We start from the raw sequence: 20,332 nt of genomic DNA on the forward strand, positions 1-20,332 counted from the left end.
TACTCACCCCGTTTTTACTCTACAGTGGAGGATCCCGACTACATCCCCGAGAACGACGAGTAGGGTTCCGTCCTGCACCCAGTCTTGCCTGTGGGTGAGGTCACCGTTGGAGCTCCGCATGGCGCAAGACTCTGATGATCCTTTGTTCGTAGCTAGTGTAGTTGTGTGGGTTCTGGTTGTAATCCTCGCGATAGTGGCGCTTCACTGCCCATTACCGCGTAGAGTTGTACGGTGATGTACCATCTGATGTAATAAAAGTGTTATCAGCCTCCTGGGACTGATAAAGTGACACTTTTAAGTCTTCCCCGATGGGAGGACGCTTCACACATTTCTCGGGGTTAAGCTTCGTGCACGTTGTACGCAATTTGTTGAAGACTTGATCTAAATTTTCTAGAAGGGAATTCGATTCTCTAGTCTTGACTACGATGTCATCGACATAAACCTCAACTATGTCTCTAACCAAATCTCCTAATGTAATGTTCATTGCACGGGCAAAGGTTGGCAAGGCATTAAGCAGTCCATATGGCATTACAACATAGCAATAAAGACCATCCATTGTTACAAAAGTTGTATGCTTCCTATCTGCCTTAGCCATTTTGATTTGATGAAAACCAGAATAGACATCTATGAAGGATAGCAAGTTACACCCGGAGGTGGAATCTACAATTTGATCTATATGTGGAAGTGGATAAGGATCTTTTAGACATGCCTTATTGAGGTTGGTGTAGTCAATGCACATCCGAAGCTTCCTGTTGGCCTTTGGGACGACGACTGGATTGGCCAACCACTCGGGGTGGTGAACCTCTTCGATGAAGCCAACTTGCAGCAGCTTGCGGACCTCTTCTCGGATGAAGTTCTGCTGCTCGATGGACTGCTTCTGAGGCTTTTGTCGCACCGGCCTGGCGTCGGGGTGGATCTTCAGATGGTGCTCAATCACCTCCGTGGGGATCCCGAGCATCTGTGATGGTTTCCAGGCGAACACGTCGATATTTGCCCAAAAAAAGGTGATGAGCGCGCTTTCCTATTTCTCTCCCAGGTTCCCCCCGATGCGGGTGGTCTGGGAGGGCTCCGCTCCAACCTGGATGGTCTTCACGGGGACATCGTCCGTATCAGACGGACGGACTATGGGCGCCCTGGCTGGTGCCTTGGTGCGTGAGGATGAGGGATCGGACCCCTCTGCGCCGGCAGCCGGGACGAGACCCACTGCCAGCGCATGCAGCTTCTCAACTGCCGCCACTGCAATGGTCCGGTCACCCAGCACGGTGAGGACCCCTGCAGGGAACAGTATCTTGAGGACCAGATACCCGTAATGGGCAACGGCCATGAACCGGTACAGAGCCGGCCTGCCAATGATGGCATTGAATGGGAGGTTGATCTCCGCAACATCAGACTGAACGTTTTCGATGCGGGAGTTTTCCTTGGTCCCGAATGTGACCGGTAGGGAGATGGTCCCCACCGGGTAGACGGGATGTGGGCCCACTCCAGAGAATGGGCGAGACGGGTCCAGTTTGGATTCCGGGATCTGCAGCTGCTTGAACGCTGCATAGCTAATGACGTTGAGGCCGGCGCCCCCGTCTATCAGCACGTGGTGGAGCTTGATGTTGGCGATGGTGGGGGCGGTAACTAGTGGTAGCACCCCCACCCCCGCATGTTCTCCGGGCAGTCGGATGGCCCGAAGGAGATGGTGCTGCTCCTCCACTGTTGGTGGGGTGCCCCTTTCGACGCCCCCGGCTTCACCGAGAAAACTTTCCGGCGAAGGGTCTTGACGTCCCTCTGGGAGATGAGCTCCGAGCTGCCGCCGTACATGACGTATAGCTTTTTGGAGCGCTCATCACCCCCGGACTTGGAGTCGAACTGGTGGAAGAGACCCTTAAGGTCTTCTTTGGGGTTTGGTACCCAAATTTCTTCTCCGCCGCAGCAGCATCGGCGTCGGAGACCTTTTCCTTGCCGGACCGCCGCGGCGGAGAGGAGTCATCCTTGGAGGCCTGTTCGCGCCTTTTGCTGACGCGCTCCACGAGTTTCTGGATCTCACGGCATTCAGAGGCGCTGTTGCAGGCCCCAGGGTGAACAGGACAAGACCCAGGGTAGCTACGCTGCTGGCGCGGACGCTTGCCGCACGGGTTCTGGCCCCCGGCCACTGCCGCTGCAGCAATCAGAGCTCCAGCATGCGGCTTGTTTGCGCCATGGTTCTTCTTATTCTTCTTCTTGCTACCACCACGGGCAGCAGCACTGGAGCCCCCCATCTGGGTGGGCCCTCCTTGAGGGGCAGAGTGCCATGCGCGGCCCTCTGCAACCCTAGCGCACTTGTCGGCCAAATAAGGTGGTGACAGTCTCCACCTGGTGGGTCGCCAGCTTCTCCAGCATCTTCTCATCACGGACACCCTGTTGGAAAGCCGTGATAATAGATGCATCGGAAATACGTGGAATAGTTCCACGTACCTTGGTGAAGTGAGAGATGAAGGCCCGGAGGATTTCTCTGGGTTGCCGCCTCACAGCGTGGAGGTGGGCCTCCACGCCGTGCTACTGGTACGTGTTGGCGAAGTTTGCCGAAAACAGCGCGCAGAGTTCACCCCAAGATTGGATGGATCTCGGGGTAAGGTTCATGAGCCATGTCCGGGCTGGCCCGGTCAAAGCTACATGGAAGTAACTCACCATTACGGCGTCGTTACCTCCAGCCGCCGTCATGGCGGTAATGTAGACCTGCAGGAATTCCGACGGGTTGGTGGACCCGTCGTACTTTTTTGGCAGGTGGGGCCGAAACTTGGATGGCCGGGCCACCGCTCGGAGGTGGTCTGCGAGCGCTGCGCAGCCCACCCCAGCCATCGGGACTTGGACGTGTCCCTGCGGCCTTGGTACGGCCGTGTCGAGCTCAGCCTCGAGGTTCCGTCCCTCGATGTTGAGCCGGCGCTCACGCACTCGCTCCATAGTGACGCGGGCGTCCTCTCCCGCACGTCTGCGGTTGAGCTCGACCCGCAGGTCTTCAGTCCGTGCACTCCTCACAGTCAGGGAGTGCACAGAACCAGATGCACCGCCCTGACGGTGATGCTGCTTGGACATAGATCCCCCCGCTGAGCCTGGGGTGACCTGCGCCAAGTTGAGGAGGCGGTCGACGTTGTCACGCCATTGCCTCAGCATGTCGGGCGAGGCCGCTGCATCCAGCGGGTTGTGGAGCAGCTCCCTGGCTGCCACCAACGGCCCGTTTGGTGCAGGCAGTGATAGGGCCTTGGAGGCCTGCTCCGCAGAACGCTGTGGCACGATGCGCGCCACAACCCTCGACGGAGGACGACGAGAGGCATGCGGCGCAGATGACGCCACTTCCTCTCCCATCGGGTGGTCATGATGCTCGACTAACTGTGGCATTGTGGTCAAGAGCCTTGATCAAGCGCGAACCAAACGTCCCCCTACCTGGCGCACCAAATGTCGGAGGATTTCTCCAGCCGGATGGCGGAGTGCACCTGCCTAATCCTAGTTTAGGATGAGTTTGGGGGAAGTCAAAGAATGCTCAATCAAAAGGCAAGTAATCTCGAGAAGCACACAAGGGTTTAGAGTGGTTCGGACCGCCAGAGTGTAAAACCCTACGTCCACTATGTGGTGTATTGCTTGTTTTGATGAGGAACAGCTAACCCTTTGTGAATGTCAACTTCCTTGTGTGAGTAAACTCTTCTGAGAGTCTGTGAAACTAGTGGTGTGTGTGTGTGTGTCTAAGCTTGAGACTTGTGAGCTCGAGGGAGCTTCAGAGGGCTTCTGTGTTCATGGACTTGGAACCCGTGCTCTAACGTGCGCGCTCTCCCTTTTATAGGCCCAAGGGGAGCGTGTACACTGAGCGGGAACAGGTGGACCTGGCGACATATTAAATAACGTACACATCGGAGCCTTTAGTGCCTCAGATCCTGAGATCTTCCTCATCAGTCTCCGTGCGTATCCTCCGTCTGGATTTGGTCTTGTGCCGTCCTGTTAGCATAGAGTCTGCTGCCGCTGACATGCGTAGAGGGGGGGCGTGCTGTCGCTGTAGAGTCAGCTCCTGCTGGCAGGCGACGGGGCTACACTGACCCGCCGTGCTGTAGCCTTTTTGCACTGTAGCTGTGCACACCGTGGCCTTCCTGTAGTAGGTCATAATGACTCCTTGCTCACGCGCACGGCGCTGTGATGTGACCATACGCCCCTCGCCCACGCACGCGGCGCTATGACGTGACGCGCCGTCTCGGTAACTGGCGAGCTTACCGTGGTGTCAGCCATACCTGCCCAACGTGTCAGAGGGCAGCCCATGCCCTGTCTCGGGCGCGCGCACCCCAACCACCCGCATTTAATGCAGTAGTTGGGCTGGCTTCTCACGGAAGGCTGGAATCCTCCAGACACGTGGCGGCACCGGACCAGCAGGCGCTCCCGCAGGGACATGTGGCGGCACCGGACCTCCTCCCCGGAGGGATGGGAGGTCTGGGCCCCCTGGCTGGCCCAGGCGCTCAGGCTCCTTGGGGATCCGGCTTCTTCACGTGGGGGCCCAGGACCACCCCGCGGTGGTCCGGCCTCGTGACAGCCGTCCCTGAGCACCTTTATCCTTGCGGGCACGTGGAGGCGCCGGACCTGCTAGTGCGTGGAGGGAGGTCCGGAGACCGTGCCCCCAGCCATCAGGCCCGGGCCGTACGCCCTGTTGCTCAGAAGCTTAGCGCATGGTTACGGGTTACGGATAATCTCGCACTCCTCGGACTGGACACTGCAGTAGGAGGTATCTCTGTTTGTATGTACCGACAGCAGTCTTGCGGACTTTTTTTTATTCAATGTATGTACGGTCTACACCCTCCGGCAGCCTCAACATTTGGGTTGCATTTCTTTATTATAGTCATATACGCATGTCTCCGTGCCTCCTATACATGTTCTCTATTCAGAAAGGGGGAAAAAACAATGCTTCTGCTAAAAAATCCATTCCAAATTATATATCGTGTTTAGTTTTTCTAGATACATAAGTCTTCGTACGTATCTCCAGATTCTAGACATAGCATATACCCATACGCATAGCAAATGTTTGGAACCGAGGGAGTAGCCCTCATGGCTAGTCAATTTTAACTAGTGCAGCAGCGCGAGTCCCCACTAAAAAGACATCATGTTTTATAATGAAAATAACATGCTAGATAGCACAAGTCTTACTAATTGTGTATTTTGCTTTTGTTGTCAGCTGTAGATGATGCAGAGGGCTAAGAAAATTCCTTTATCCAATAAACACAAAATATAGTTGAATTCTCCAGTTTCGTATATTAATATAACAAGGTATACTAGAAGCACAGAGGATACAAAATTAACTAGTTTAACAAAGAACTTGGTTACGGTTGTGATACAGCAGAGAAGGCTCACGAAGTGCAAGACATTTTGACTATTTGTAGTTTGCAGTTCCTCCGTACCATGGAGATTCTGCCACTAACTAAACTTGTCGATTACGACAAACATTTGTGTCTCAGATTTTAAAACACGGGGCGGAAGGATTTTGGGACAGTACCACCGAGTAGGTATACTGGGCTATGTTACTGTCTCAAATGTGTCCAGATTTCGTTTGCGTATTGTTCATGGCTACAACTATTCTTTTTCAAAATAAAATGTTTGCTTGTAAAACTCCTGGAGCCCACTTGGTCTCTTAATGCAGATTTTGTGTTCCATCATGTCGATGTTCGGTGGGTATTTGTTTATTATTGATTTACGTACAGTTTGGTGCCTTTGGCTGGCTTTCAGTAAAGATTGCTAGCTACTCAGCACCATTAGCTAGCTGCACATTGAGAGGAACATAGTGAATAAAGATTTTACACTGGCTTTTGGGACGATACAGAAGGCAATGTTTTTTATAGTGCTGCCCTGAAAAGAGCGGAATGGGCACTCTTTTATGACACAGGATCCTACTCAAACAAAGTCGGGGCTTAACAAGCTAAACTAGAGATTATTTCTTCCGTCTCATAAAATACCGGTTTACATTACAGTATAGCACATCAATTGTAGAGAACCATCGAAAATGACAAAATCTATGTCGACCCAATTCAGCTAAGGACCAAGGATAGGAGCTTTCCAGCTGGCCATTGACGAATTGGTCCAACACATGAAAACCCAACTAGGTGCATTAGGGATACACCAAAAATAGTTCACAAGACACGGCTTGTACACTGCACACTCATAGACATATTCACACGCCACCACACAGACCATCGCAAGCCGGACACAGGTACTGCAGTACTGCACAGAGCTATGTGTATGTCTCCGACGAACGGACGGGACCCTCCTCACTTGGTGCCGGCGACGTCCTGCTGCTGGGACGATGAGCGGTGGGAGACGGCCTCGGTGAGGTGGTGCACGGCCTTGTCGTAGCTGACGAATCCCATGAACCAGAAGTCGTGGGAGTCCACGGTGACGACGTGCACGTACTTCTCCGGCGGGCTCTCCTTCATCGTCACCGGCTCCACCGCCGCGACCTTGGCCAGCGGGATCATCACCTTGTAGTAGCTCCAGGCGGTCTGGCCGGACGGCGCGGCGAAGGAGAGCGGGCGGTCGCTGCAGAAGGCGATGTTCAAGCTGGTCAGGTAGAGCGTGCCGGCGACGGGGCCGGTGGCCGTCGACAGGTAGCACGCGAAGGTCTTCCTCAGCTGTTCCTCGGGACCCGAGGAGAAGGTCTGCTTGTACAGCTTCTCGAAGCCGCCCTCCGACAGGGCCTTGGCGCCAAGGCTCAGCTTACCCATCGCCGCGTCCGACACCGACGGCGCAGTCTTCACTGAAGGATGCAAAAACAGGTAGATGTCAAATTGCATAGCACGATGAGAGACGAAAGGGGTAAGAGCTGAGAGACGACAGCTAGTTGACAAGTCAAATTTCAGGTGTCAGTTTGGAACTCGAGATGGTCGGTTTAACCAGCTATCAGATAGAGAGTCAACAATCAGCTCATTACTACTGAATTCATTGGGATCAGATTTAAAAAAAAAACAAAACAAAAGGAGAACGTCCCAGAATTATTTATTTCAGGTCTGGTTGCGAAAGCCTACTAGTTCCATGCAATGTTTCCGGATACTAGATTCAAGCTAAAGAATTTGAAAATCTTGTAATTCTAAGCTTGTTGGACACGATGTGATTCTAGGTAGGATGAGTTTGGTGTCAAATTAACTTAAAATTCTACCTAAAACTACTGCAAGTATGTGATGGCGATTTACTCGAACTGAACCTGGTGAATTGGTGATTAATACAAATTCTGTACTTGCACTTGTCCTCGATTGCAAAGTTCCAAAATTTATCCATGACAACATGTGCCTTCTTGATTTTTTTGTAGAATCAATCAGTTAGAAGCATAGAAATGAAGTCTGTCAAAGCAGAGGATCCTCTGGCCCCAAAAGCAGAGCACCCCCCTCTGCTCAGGTGAGGGGGGAAACCAGAGGATCCTCTGCTCCTCATTCAGACTGATCGACCGAAACAGTTATCCGAACCAGGGGAGCTGCAGGGGGCCTTACGGTTGAACCAGATGTTGGATGCGAGCTCCTCGGCCTTGCGGCTCCAGGTGTTGAAGAAGTCGAGGATGTGCTCCATGGGGCTGTCCCCTTTCTGCCTCTGCTGCTGCGGCGGCGGCGCAGCCACGGCCTCCCCCATGATGACGTAGGGCGGCAGCTCCTGGTCCCCGCGCGCCGCCGTCCACCGCGCCGCCTCCTGGTTCTCCGGGTGCGCCCCGGGCGCCGCCGGCGGGCCCATCTGCCGCGTGCCCCACCGCGCCGCCTCGGGCGGCTGCGGCTGCCCCTGTCCCGCTGCGGGAGGAGCCGCGGGCTGCGGCGCGCCGGCCGGTGGCGCGGCGGAGGCGTCGTGCTTGCCGTCCTTGCCCTCCATGGACGATGACGAGGAGCAGGTGGTGGAACGGTGTGGATAGAGCTGGGTGGTAATGGAAAGCGCGAGACGACTACGCAGTTGATGACGGCGAGGTGGCGCGAGGGGCCGGATTTTATACTGGTCGGCCGGGTTTGGGCAGTGGCGTGTCGGCGAGGGAGCAGAATTCCGGCACGGGAGGACGGCGGGGGCGGCCGGCGCGTTCCAGACGCTATGCTTCGGGAGCAAGAAGCTTCGAGGCGCGGCACACGCGGACGCGGCAGGGGTACACGTGGACAAAGCTTCGAGGCTTAGCCGTGGAGACAACGCGTCAGGGAGTGTTGGTTCTGATCCGATTCAGCTTCTGACTAGAAACACCAGCGCGGCTTTGCCGCGCTCTCTTGGAGCGCCAGCCCATTGGATTTTTATGTTTTTACAGCCTGAATTGAGATTTCGATAACGTCAAGTGTTTGAATGAAAACGACATACCAACCGTTCAGAAGAAATGTTTTCCTGCAATGTTAATGACCCCTATAATCTAAAGAAATGTTCTAGGTCTCTCTAATCGTTGGTGTAATTCAATGCATTGAGAGTAAGTTAGTGTATTTGATGAATAGAGCAATTGTTGAAGAAAACAATAAAAATAAGAGTAACAGAGCAAACCATAATAACAGGGGCAGAAATAACTTGCAACGGATATAAAAGAAGGTAGGAATAGAAGCATAGTGTTTGTCATATTAATTTTTCTCAAGAAATTATGACCTCTTCTGACAACCCAAATGGAAAAGAGGAATTCCACTTGCAAAGTTTAGACTGTCATGGAACTCACGGTCCTGAGAGCCCAGGCAGAGCAACAGCTAACCTTGCCTCCGCTTGGGCTTATGCTCCTCGATCTTTTCTGCTAACTTGGCGGCCACCAGTTTCTTGTGGGCTGACAATTAAATCCTAATAACATGGGACTTTGTTAGCAAAGACATTTCATATTTTTTTTCTTACTCTGTTTGTTTTCTATTGCTCCTGTCGTATGCCAGGGAACAAAAAGGGCGAAATGAAAAATCTGTCTTGAGAAATTTAATGGTGGCAAATTACTAGGGGATTATTAGGGAGCTTATCGATGATCTTGAGCAAGTTGACGCAGAAATGCCCTGCAGCTTTGCTTGAACCTAGTGACACTCGAGCTACATCTTGATATAGCACGTAATGAGGCATACTCAGACTTACTGCAATATTAGCAACCTGCAGTGCAACAGAATCATTTGATTAATACACTGCACAATGCATGGAACACTATACACTGCCATGGGTATATCCCAAATACAAATATACATCAAGGTTCGACCCAACCTGTGCGGCTGCATACGGGGCCTGTTTGTGACACCCCGCCCCCCAGCTTCCAAGCAAATTTAAGCCGCTCCCCAGCCAAATGCTCCGCTTCTTGAAGCGCTTCCCCCGCCAGCGCTTCCCCCGCCAGTTCAGAAACGCGCGTTAACAAGCAGCGGGAGCGGACCAACTTCTGCAGCTTATGCGGTCCGCCCCCCCTGCGCCGCCCCCCGCGCCGCTCCCCTGCGCGGCTCCCCGCGCCGCTCCCCCGCGCCGGCGGCCCCCGCGGCGCCCCCACGCCGGCCCCCGCGGCGCCGCCCAGCGCCACCCCCCCCCATTGCCGGACCCTTCCACCCCTCACCGTCGAAGTCCCACCTCCGGCTATCGTTCTCGTCATCCAACCACAAAAATCGATTTCTGGTGAGCCTCCGATGCTCATGCTCTCGTTATTTTGCGTCGGTTTCCCCGGAACGCGGCCATGCCGCTCGTCCGCGCCGTCGTGGGCGCCGCTGCTCGTCACCGGCCATCGCCGGCCAGTCTTTTGGCCGTCACGGGCGGCGTTGCAGGTGTCCCCGGCTGCAGCAAAGCTGATGGTGCCGAACCTCGCCACCGGTTGGCCTCGCCGTCGCCGGGAACGGCCTGTCATGGTCCGGCCATGGCTGGCCATGGCTGACCTTGACTGGTCCCGGTCTGGTTGACTGTGGGCCCAGGTTGTCAGTGACTAAAGGGGTTTCTAGGTAGAGTTAGGGCTGGTAGAAAAAGTTTGGTTTGGTTTCAGATAGGATTTCAGTCCATTCATTAAGCAGTCTGCTAAACATTTAACTTCTGTGACCAGCTGCTTCTTTAATAAGCTGCTTCTCTGGCCAGCTAGCCACCAGCTGGCTTTAGAACAAGTTTCAGCTGTGCCAAACAGGGCCATGATCCTTCATCAGCACTCAAACTTACCTCATACAAATGGTATATTGATAATGTATACAAATCTTAAGGTATTAAAATCATATTATATTGTTGCTATTTCAATTGTAATAATGGTCTGGTATGATGATAAGATTCAGAATCTACATTAATATCTTCAAGGTCACACGCATTTTTACGCTAAGACTTTCAAGTACTGTTGCTATCTTGCGGTCAAGATAAATTGCTAATCTTTTTACAGTTGCCTTAATAACTTTAAGATAAATTAGAAGGTCTTGGCTTAATAATATGTGCCATCCTATAGTCTCGGACCTGGCTGCATTTTTATAATTCTGATCGAAAAATGGTAAAAATTTTCTGATGCCAAATCAAGAATTCTTGCCATTTTTACAAAAGTACGTGGAGGTAACTTTACTGTCCTTTAGTTTTGTGTGTGAGTTAAATGGTGTACAGTTTAACCTGGAATGACTCCTAAATTCAGATGGGCTAGTATGGATTCGTAAGAAGTCCCTGAAGCATGCAAATCAAGACCAAGATCATGTTGATTGTTCTTTGTTTAACTTTGACCTGACTATATGCTTGCCCTTGTCAACTCTAGAATAGTTATCTTGTCCTAATCAGTATAGTCGCTGCCATAGAACACCTCAAGGTTTTGAATCAGTACTCCTTATCCAAGTTCTACAGGTGCTCTTGCAAAATATGCTCGGCTCCTGCATAATTAAATTTGAGAAAATGTGTCTTCCACTTAGAATTAAAACTGAATAAACATGTGGCATATGCTATATTGACATTTCATCAAACACGTAAGGGGCATGAACGCAAATGGAGAAGAAGGCTGATCAATTTGGCTGATTATCTAGAATTTGTGGATTCAGATGCATCTATCTTGGAGAAAATAGAATGGGCATAAATTTACCTTTGTGCTAACAACACATCCTTGTGAGCCAGCTGCTTGTGCTACACAAGATTGATGTAGTACTGGAGGCTACGGAACGTTGCTGAGCCAGCAGGAAGCAGCGGCTCTGCTTCTCTCCTCTCCATTGCTGCAGAAACATGATGGATGTCAGCCGGTCAAATCAAATGCTCCTAAACTGAATTGAAGGAAAACTCATAATGTTATCTCGCTAATTGATTCTTTCAAACTAACGACCTTGGCCGTTGCTGTGGATGTGCGGATGAGGCAGCAAAACCGGCAACTTTGCTGTTGGAGTCATCTGCCTACGGACTGGATCTCAGAAATTGGCAGTTTTGGCTGAGCTTCTTCCTTGAGGTGCTCACATGGAGCTCGCGGGGCGGAAAATCGGGCTGCAGCAGTGAAAATCGGGACAGAGGTTCTTCCTCCTCCCCAAGCAACACCCATCTCGATCTGCTTCGTCTATCTTACGTCGCTGGTGAATTGCCGGCGGCCACAGGTGCGAATGGAGGTATAGAGACGGTTATCCTCGACGGTGGGTGTGGAGACGGCGGTGTTGGCAGCGCGGTACCGGCAGCTGGTGGCGCAGGCGGCGGCAGCGGCGAATCCGGACATTCCGGAGGCTACTGTCGACGGAATTTATCTTCTACACCATAGTTCTGTGAGTTGTTAGCTGCGATTCCGTTGGCCTTGATCTGAGAAACGAGTTGGGTTGGAGTGTTCATCGCCTTGAGTACCTTGCTCGGGTTGAGATCCCTTAATTCCCGCTCACCCTCGGATCGGCTCGCGGTGCTTTCAATCACGGCACCACCAAAACCTTCTGTGCAGACGGCGTTCATCTTGGACGCCATGGCGGAATCCGGTCGTCGAGATGAGGAGCTTTGGGAGCAGATACGCTCGAGTCTGTTTGCCCGCGTGAGTGCGATCCGCGCGTCCTAGTAGGAACTCAAGGATCAGATGGATCTGATTTGTGAGGCAATGGACCAATACACCAAGGAACAACAGGTCATCGCCAAGCAGGTGGAGGCCACTGGTCAAGCAGTTGCCCGGTTCACGCTCTACATGATGTCTGATAGTGACACGGACAACAATTCAAAGCGCTCTAGAGCAGGTTCTCGTTACAATCGTCCCAGGCCAGCACAAGTGGGGGAGGATTCTGCTCGCAGACCGTATGCTGGTGTTCCGCGTGCTGTCAGGGAAGGGGGTCACATTCCGCGTTCAGTACTACCCAAGATGCAGTTTCCTCTATTCACTGGAGAGCATCCGAAAAGAGAGACAAGTGTGTGGATTACTTTCACATTTCCAACATTGAAGAGAGTATGTGGGTGACAGCAGCTGCTCTACATTTTGACAAGAATGCTGCAAAATGGCTTCAAGTGTACAAGAAATAACACCCTAATGCCACTTGGGACCAATTTGCTGATGCAGTTGAAGCCCAGTTTGGCCAATATCAATACAAAGAGGCTCTGGATGATCTGTTGGAACTGAGATAGACTGGATCAATGGAGGAATATGCAGATCAATTTGAGGAGCTGTATTACCAAATCAGCATCCACAACAGTGGTTATGATCCAGTATTCTTCATCTCCCAATTTATCAGTGGCCTGAAGCCAGACATCAGAGTGGCAGTTCAAACTCAAGTGCCCAATACTCTACATCGTGCTGTGATGCTAGCTAAGCTTCATCAACGGGTACAGGACCATAGCAAAGGGAAATTCCAGAAGTCCTTGCCGGTCACCAAGCCCCAGCGTGCTCCAGCAAAACAAATATCACCACCAAGCAATATGTGGAGAGAAAGGCCGAAGAGTGATTACTGTAAAGCAAATGGGTTGTGCTATTGGTGCAGTGAAAAATATGATCCTGCCAATGCTGAAGTTTGCACTAAGAGACCCAAGGCTCAACTGAATGCACTCTTCCTACACCCTGGATGTGGAGTTATCTGTGTTTGCTTTGGGGATCGACTACCGCGTGAAATAGATCGGAAGGACTCGAGTGGATCTAAAACAAGTCGAGCGCGTGAGAGATGGAGAGGAGAAAGGGCACAGGGTATACCTTCGTGGCCCTGCATCGCAGGTGTTGCAGAGGGCCCGTCATGGTCGGGGCGGTGCTGACGCTTGCGGAAGCCGAGCCTGGGGTCGCGACCGAGGGCACGGGGATGAGGTCGTGGTGTTGACGGCGGCCGCAGGTGGAACTTCCCGCCGCTGCTGCGCTTCCTTGATCGGGTAGGGTTCACGATGTCGGTGGGGTGGTGGCAGCGGTGATCCTCGTCCCGTGTGCCGCTGGCCCCCACCTTCTTTTATAGCGTAGCGCGACGGGGGCCCACCAGCTACGCAACGAATTGGGGCGCCCCCGATCAGGACGCGGGTGCGAGGAGGCCCATCGGGCCCGTTGGGGTCCGATGGTCTCCGGGAGATCAAACTAACAGTCTCCCCCTTGATCTCACCCTGTACTTTTCTTTTCCTTTTACTTTTTCGCGTTTCATCATAGATTTGTGCATAGAGCATGCCTCATCGTCACGATCATCTGCCGATAGATTTAGCAGCTACAATATACGCTTCCATTCAGAGACGGATTCTTTAACCTTTTTGGGCCCTTCTAGTCCGAAGATCACAGGCTATCCCTTAGCCCCATGCCGGCTACGTGTTCCTTGAACACGCTGGGTGGTAAGCCTTTCGTTAGCGGATCCGCAAGCATTTTTACTGTGCTTATATACTCTAGATTTATAATCTGATCTCGGACTTTATCTTTCACAACATAATACTTTATATCAATGTGTTTGGCAGCACCACTTGTCTTATTGTTGTGTGCATACATTACTGCGGGCTCATTATCGCAGTACAACTTTAATGGTCTAGATATGTCATCGACTATTTTTAAACCGGGTATAAACTTCTTTAGCCAGTTCACCTGCCCCGTAGCCTCATAACATGCAACAAACTCGGCATACATTGTGGACGATGTAGTGACGGTTTGTTTACAACTTTTCCACGATATTGCTCCCTCGGCAAGGGTGAACACATATCCTGACGTGGATTTTCTGTCATCTCCTGCATAATCGGAGTCTGAGTATCCTACGATACGCGGAGATTCTATTTTTCTGTATGTTAACATGAGGCCTTTTGTTCCTTACAAATACCGCAGAACTTTCTTTACTAACTTCCAGTGTTCTAGTCTTGGATTACTCTGGAATCTGCCAAGCAACCCGGTAACGTAAGCTATATCAGGGCATGTGTACACTTGTGCATACTGTAAGCTTCCCACAGCTGAAGCATATAGTACCATTTTCGTTTGATCAATTTCATATTGATTCTTGGGACATTGAAATTCCCCATATTTGTCGCCCTTAACTATAGGTGCAGGTGAGGCACTGCATTTATACATATTAAATTTCTTTAGAACCTTTTCTATATATATCTTTTGAGACAGTCCTAATACCCCTTTCATTCTGTCTCGATGAATCTCGATTCCTAAAACGAATTTTGCTTCACCAAGATCTTTCATCTCGAAATGTGAGGATAAAAACCTTTTCGTTTCTAGTAGCAGACTGACATCACTACTTGCCAGTAGAATATCATCCACATACAGGATTAGAAAGATATACTTCCCATTCTTGAACTTTACATAAACGCAATTGTCCTCAATATTTTCTTTAAACCCGAACTCTTTTATTATTTTATCGAACTTCAAGTACCACTGTCTTGAAGCTTGCTTTAGCCCATAAATTGATTTCTTTAGATAGCATCCTAATTTTTCTTTACCTTCCATGACAAAACCTTTCGGCTGTGCCATATAGACGGTTTCATCTAGGTCCCCATTCAGGAATGCTGTCTTCACATCCATCTGATGTAATTCTATATCATAATGAGCAACAAAGACCATTATAATTCTGAAAGAATCTTTACATGAGACTGGAGAAAAAGTCTCATTGTAATCAATTCTTTCTCTTTGTCTGTATCCTTTTGCCATGAGTCGTGCTTTAAATTTATCTATATTCACTTGGGAGTCATATTTGGTTTTGTAGACCCATTTGCAGCCTACTGTTTTGGCTCCTTTAGAAATTTTCTCTAAGTCCCAAACTTCGTTGGTACTCATCGATTTGATTTCATCTTTCATGGCATCAAGCCATTTGGACAAGTATTCACTTCTCATGGCTTCTTCAAATAAAGTGGGATCATCCTCCATTTGAATTTTTTCGCTATTATAGACTTCATAGTCGTCAGGAATAGCGGACTTCCTTGTTCTTTGGGGTCTACCATAGGCTTGAGCCTGCGGTGCCTCATTTGTTTGGGGTTGCTGTTGCTCCCCTCCATGTGTGGCAGCAGGCTCTTCAGGAGCCTGGTGAATAGGTTCCACGTCCTCATTCACTGTTACCATAGGAGGAGCCACTGCAGGTGTTGGCACTGCAGTGACTTACATTGGCGGTGCAGTTATAGCGGGCAGCGAGAAGAAGGATTCCTGAATCACGGGATTGGGTGTATATACCCGCTTCTCCTCAAGATCAATCTTCCTAACAGTTCCGCTTCCCCTGATCATTTGATCTTCAAGGAAGACTGCGTGTCTCGTTTCTACAAATTTTGTGGATTTGTCTGGGCAGTAAAAACGAAAACCCTTTGACCTTTCTGGATAGCCAATGAAATAGCAAGATACTGTTTTGGAATCTAGTTTCGCAATGGTCGGGTTAAATACTTTTGCCTCAGCAGGACTCCCCCACACCCGCAGGTGATTCACTGAGGGTACTCTACCTGTCCACATCTCATACGCTGTTTTCGGCACCGATTTACTGGGAACTCTGTTGTGAATATGAATGGCGGTTTTTAAGGCCTCCATCCATAAACTCACTGGCAACGTAGAGTAGCTGATCATGCTTCGCACCATATCCATCAGGGTACGATTACGTCTTTCAGCCACTTCGTTCTACTGAGATTCGCCCGGCATCGAGTACTGGGCCACTATGCCTTGCTCCATCAGGAACTTCGCAAAAGGTCCTGGAACCTGGCCATATGGGGTATGTCGACCGTAGTATTCCCCTCCACGATCGGATCTTATGATTTTAATCTTTAAATCGTGTTGATTTTCTACTTCAGCCTTGAATATTTTAAATTTATCCAAAGCTTCAGATCTTTCTTTAATCGGATAAATGTATCCATAACAGGAATAATCATCTGTGAATGTTATAAATGAGTCATAACCATCCACACTCTTTACATTGAACGGACCACAGATGTCTGTGTGAATTATCTCTAATACACCTATGCTCCTCTTGGCATTTTTCTTTATTTTCTTTACGAATTTTCCTTTTATGCATTCAATGCATTGCTCTAAGTCAGAGAACTCTAACGGAGGAAGAATTTCATTTTTAACTAATCTTTCTATTCTCCCCCTCGAAATATGGCCTAAACGACAGTGCCATAATTTCGACGACGCATCTTGAGTTCTTTTTCGTTTTCTATTCGCGAGTGTAGACGAGGATACATTCGCGTTGTTATCGCATACGGAATTCACACTTTCACGCAACAATATCAGATAAAGATCGTTTCTTCTGAATGCAATGGAAATAACTGTATCATTACATTCTATCAAACACCTGCCATCTCCAAAACGACAGGTATAACCATCTTTGTCCAGGCAAGACACACTATTCAAGTTCCTCTGTAATGAAGGTATATATAAAACATCTTTAAGAATTATGATAAAGCCAGTGTCGAGTTCCAAATGAACATCTCCCACTGCTTCAACATCTGCCTGGGCTCCGTTGGCAACTTTAATTTGCCTTTCTCTTCTTTGAGTGGTTCTCGTTGAACGGAATCCCTACAATGAATTTGCAACATGAATTGTTGCTCCTGAATCAATCCACCAAGTGGTTTTTGAATATTCTATATAAAAGGATTCATTTACGAATGAAATAATGTTCTCACCTCTCTTTTCCATGATTATCTTTAAGTATCTGTGACAATTTTTCTTGTAATGACCCCTTTCTTTGCAGTAGAGACACTGAACCTTCTCTACTAGAACCTGTCCTTTTTGAGGTCTGTGTTGATGAGAGCTTTTGCCTTTAGAGGAGGAAAAAAAATTGCCTTTGAAATTGGCATTCTTCTTCTTGTTCACATAGTTTAAAGATCCGCCAGTGGTATATTTTATCCTCTCCTCCTCTTGAATACACATTGTAATGGTCTTTTCTATATCCCAAGTATGTGGTTGGGTGTTATAGTTGACAACAAAAGTGTCAAATTCTTTAGGCAACAAAGCAAAAATTAAATGGACAATATGATCCACCTTGAAGGCAAGGTCCAATGACTTAAGCTTATTGTTCTGGTTGACCATGCGATGAATATGTTCTCTGATGCCACCTCCATTGTATCTTTCTGAAACCAGTTGTTTGATCAACTGGGTTGCATAAGTCTTTGAAGAACCAGTGTACTGGTTCTTTAATTTCTTAAGATACTCTGTGACAGTAGCACAATCTGGGATTGAGCCCATAATGGTGGGCTCAATAGTGTTCTTTACCACTGCCAAGCATTTCTTGTTGGCAGGGAGCCATTTAGCATAAAGTCTCTCATAATCTGCTTTTTCTTTCTTATAAGAAAGCTCTGTTTGCTTCCAAGAAGCATCTGTGTCTGTGTCCTTCCTCACAGGAATCACAAGCTCTGTGGGAGTCGGTGTAGCTAGAACCTAATCCAGTTCACCCATGATGAAATACAGGTCTAGCTTTCTGTACCATTCATGTTAATTGTCTCCCTTTAAGATAGGAATATCATTGATGGAAATCATCATTGATAACCCTCCTGAAAAATATTCATGAGTGGTGAAAACATTAAAATGAATTCGAATATATTGTTGCATATTTTAAAACGACGTTGGTCAGAATTTAAAACATGCAATAAACTTTTGTATTAAGTTTAAAACACCGTTGGGCAGAATCAGAGAGAATACATTAAAATTATCTATCAAAAAAAATGTAGCATAATTTCTTTTTTATTAAGTCTAAAATACCGTTGGGCATAATTAGAAATAATACAAGAAAAATATCTATCAAAGATAATACCACTGTAATTGCAATATTGTCATTGTTAACGTTGGTCAAATAATAACAATATTACAATTCAAAAAATTATCCATTTGCCTTGAAAATTTAAATTATCCCGTTGGTTCAAATTTAAATGACAAGACAATTAATCATTAGAATATGAAACTATTTAATCTTTGCAGCGGAAAATTTAAATTCTATCAAAATATGTCTATTTATCTTTTGGAAGCATTGTATCAAAATACAATCAAATTTGAATTTGAAATGCATCAAATTCAATGAATTTCTATTGCAAAATGACTTCTGAAATTGAAAAACTGATCACTGTTTTTCCCTTGAAACCAGCCCGTCCAGCCCACTCTTGTGCGCTGCGGCCCAGCGGGGAAGAACAACCCGCGCATGTAGCAGCCCACAGGAAAACAGGCCCCCCTTGCGCGCGGGCCCGTAGCAACGGCCCGTTAAGGGCCGGCCTGTGGACGCGCCCGTACGCCCGCCGCGTCGCGCGAAGGCAGCGTGGGCCTGGGCCAGCATTTCGCCGTCCCGCCTGGGCCAAAAGAAGCCCGATAGGGCACGGCTCAATCTTGACCGTCGATCGGAGATCAACGGCCGCGCGTGGATCTCAGCAGAACAAACCCCCCCCCCCCCCCCGGCGCGGCGCGCCCTCGTGAACCCTAGCTCATTCTCTCCCCTCACCCCCCGGCGCCTCCTTCCTCCCCACCCCATGCGAGCGAGAGAGCGGCGCCACGGTGAGCCCCCTCGCCAGCGCGCGCGTCCACCGCAAGGTGAGCGCGCCGCCGTCGAGCGGCATCACCGTGGTGCCCAGATCCAGCGCGCGGCCCGGCGGCGGCTCGCGCGGCCTCTGTCCGCACGAGGCCCATGGCCTCGCGAGGTCCGGTCGAGGCGCCGGCATCCCGAGCACATCGACAGTGGACGGCGCAAGAAGAGGTAAGCCCTCCCCTTTGGCCGCCGTCCTTTTTCCTCTGTTAGCTAGGGTTTAGGATTTCTGAGGGTTTTGATCTAGGGTTTCTCTGGGTTCTTTCTGTGGGTTCTCCCAATCTTACATCAACGCGAGTAGTGTAAGGCGTCTGATACCATTGTTTGCTTTGGGGATCGACTATCGCGTGAAATAGATCGGAAGGACTCGAGTGGATCTAAAACAAGTCGAGCGCGTGAGAGATGGAGAGGAGAAAGGGCACGGGGTATACCTTCGTGGCCCTGCATCGCAGGTGTTGCAGAGGGGCCCGTCATGGTCGGGGCAGTGCTGACGCTTGTGGAAGCCGAGCCTGGGGTCGCGACCGAGGGCACGGGGATGAGGTAGTGGTGTTGACGGCGGCCGCAGGTGGAACTTCCCGCCGCTGCTGCACTTCCTTGATCGGGTAGGGTTCACGATGTCGGTGGGTGGCGGCGGCGGCGATCCTCGTCCCGTGTGCCGCTAGCCCCCACCTTCTTTTATAGCGCAGCGCGATGGGGGCCCACCAGCTACGCAAAGAGCTGGGGCACCCCCGATCAGGGCGCGGGTGCGAGGAGGCCCATCGGGCCCGTTGGGGTCCGATGGTCTCCGGGAGATCAAACTAACAATCTGAACACATTCTAGCCCAACTGGATTTGGAGGATGCAATAACACAAGACTTCTGTCGGTTATCCCTGAATGCACTATCTGGCACAAATTCTGGTCAGGCCATGAGAGTTGCAGCTCTGGTTAAGAACAAAGTAATGCTCATCTTGATTGACAGTGGGAGCTCTCACAGTTTTGTCAGCTCAGCTTTTCTTCAGAATGTGGGGCTTACTGTTATTCCTGCTGTAGCAAAACATGTTAAGTTGGCCAGTGGAGATACACTCATTACTTAAAAGATAGTTCCAGGGTTCGAATGGTGGTCCAATGGACACACCCTAGTTACTGATATGCAAGTGTTGGATATGCAAGCATATAGTCCAGGGTTCGAATGGTGGTCCAATGGACACACCCTAGTTACTGATATGCAAGAATATATGATGCCATACTGGCTTAGTTCTCACAGCCCGATGACATGCCACTTGGAGAAAAAAACTATAGAGTTTGAGGACACGGGTAAGTTGATCAAACTTTATGGATTGCATCCCAAATCTTCTCAAGTTCATGAGATATCCATGGAAACATTTGCTAAATGGGTTAAAGGGAATGCAGTATGAGCTTTGGCTGTGGTGGATGCTATTTCCTAAGATCATCCTTCACCACACTCTAAGAAGGTTGAACAAGTACTGCACCAGTACAAAGATGTGTTCAAAGATCCCAAAACACTACCACCATAGAGAATACATGATCATCCAATAACCTCTGGAACCTGATACAACTCCAGTGAATTTCCAGG

At 49.5% G+C, this 20,332-nt stretch overlaps 1 protein-coding gene across 1 annotated transcript; it reads right to left on the reverse strand.

The window, feature by feature from the left end:
• Positions 1 to 5,909: 5,909 nt before the first annotated feature.
• On the reverse strand, positions 5,910 to 8,043 carry LOC112886487 (GEM-like protein 5). Its single transcript, XM_025952397.1, has 2 exons — positions 7,470 to 8,043; positions 5,910 to 6,742 (listed from the first exon to the last, which is right to left on the reverse strand). Exons 1-2 carry the CDS (start codon positions 7,834 to 7,836, stop codon positions 6,258 to 6,260), a joined length of 852 nt encoding a protein of 283 aa, XP_025808182.1. The 5' UTR covers positions 7,837 to 8,043; the 3' UTR covers positions 5,910 to 6,257.
• Between the last annotated feature and the right edge of the window lie 12,289 nt (positions 8,044 to 20,332).

This window comes from Panicum hallii, chromosome 3, assembly GCF_002211085.1.
Source record: "Panicum hallii strain FIL2 chromosome 3, PHallii_v3.1, whole genome shotgun sequence".
Lineage (NCBI taxonomy): Eukaryota > Viridiplantae > Streptophyta > Magnoliopsida > Poales > Poaceae > Panicum > Panicum hallii.

Excerpts from the sequence above, each read along its gene's own strand:
- LOC112886487 (XM_025952397.1), bottom strand. The coding sequence starts at position 7,836 with ATGGAGGGCAAGGACGGCAAGCACGACGCCTCCGCCGCGCCACCGGCC. Across the intron at positions 6,743-7,469 it reads ATCCAACATCTGGTTCAACC|TGAAGACTGCGCCGTCGGTG; the intron begins GTAAGGCCCCCT and ends TGCATCCTTCAG.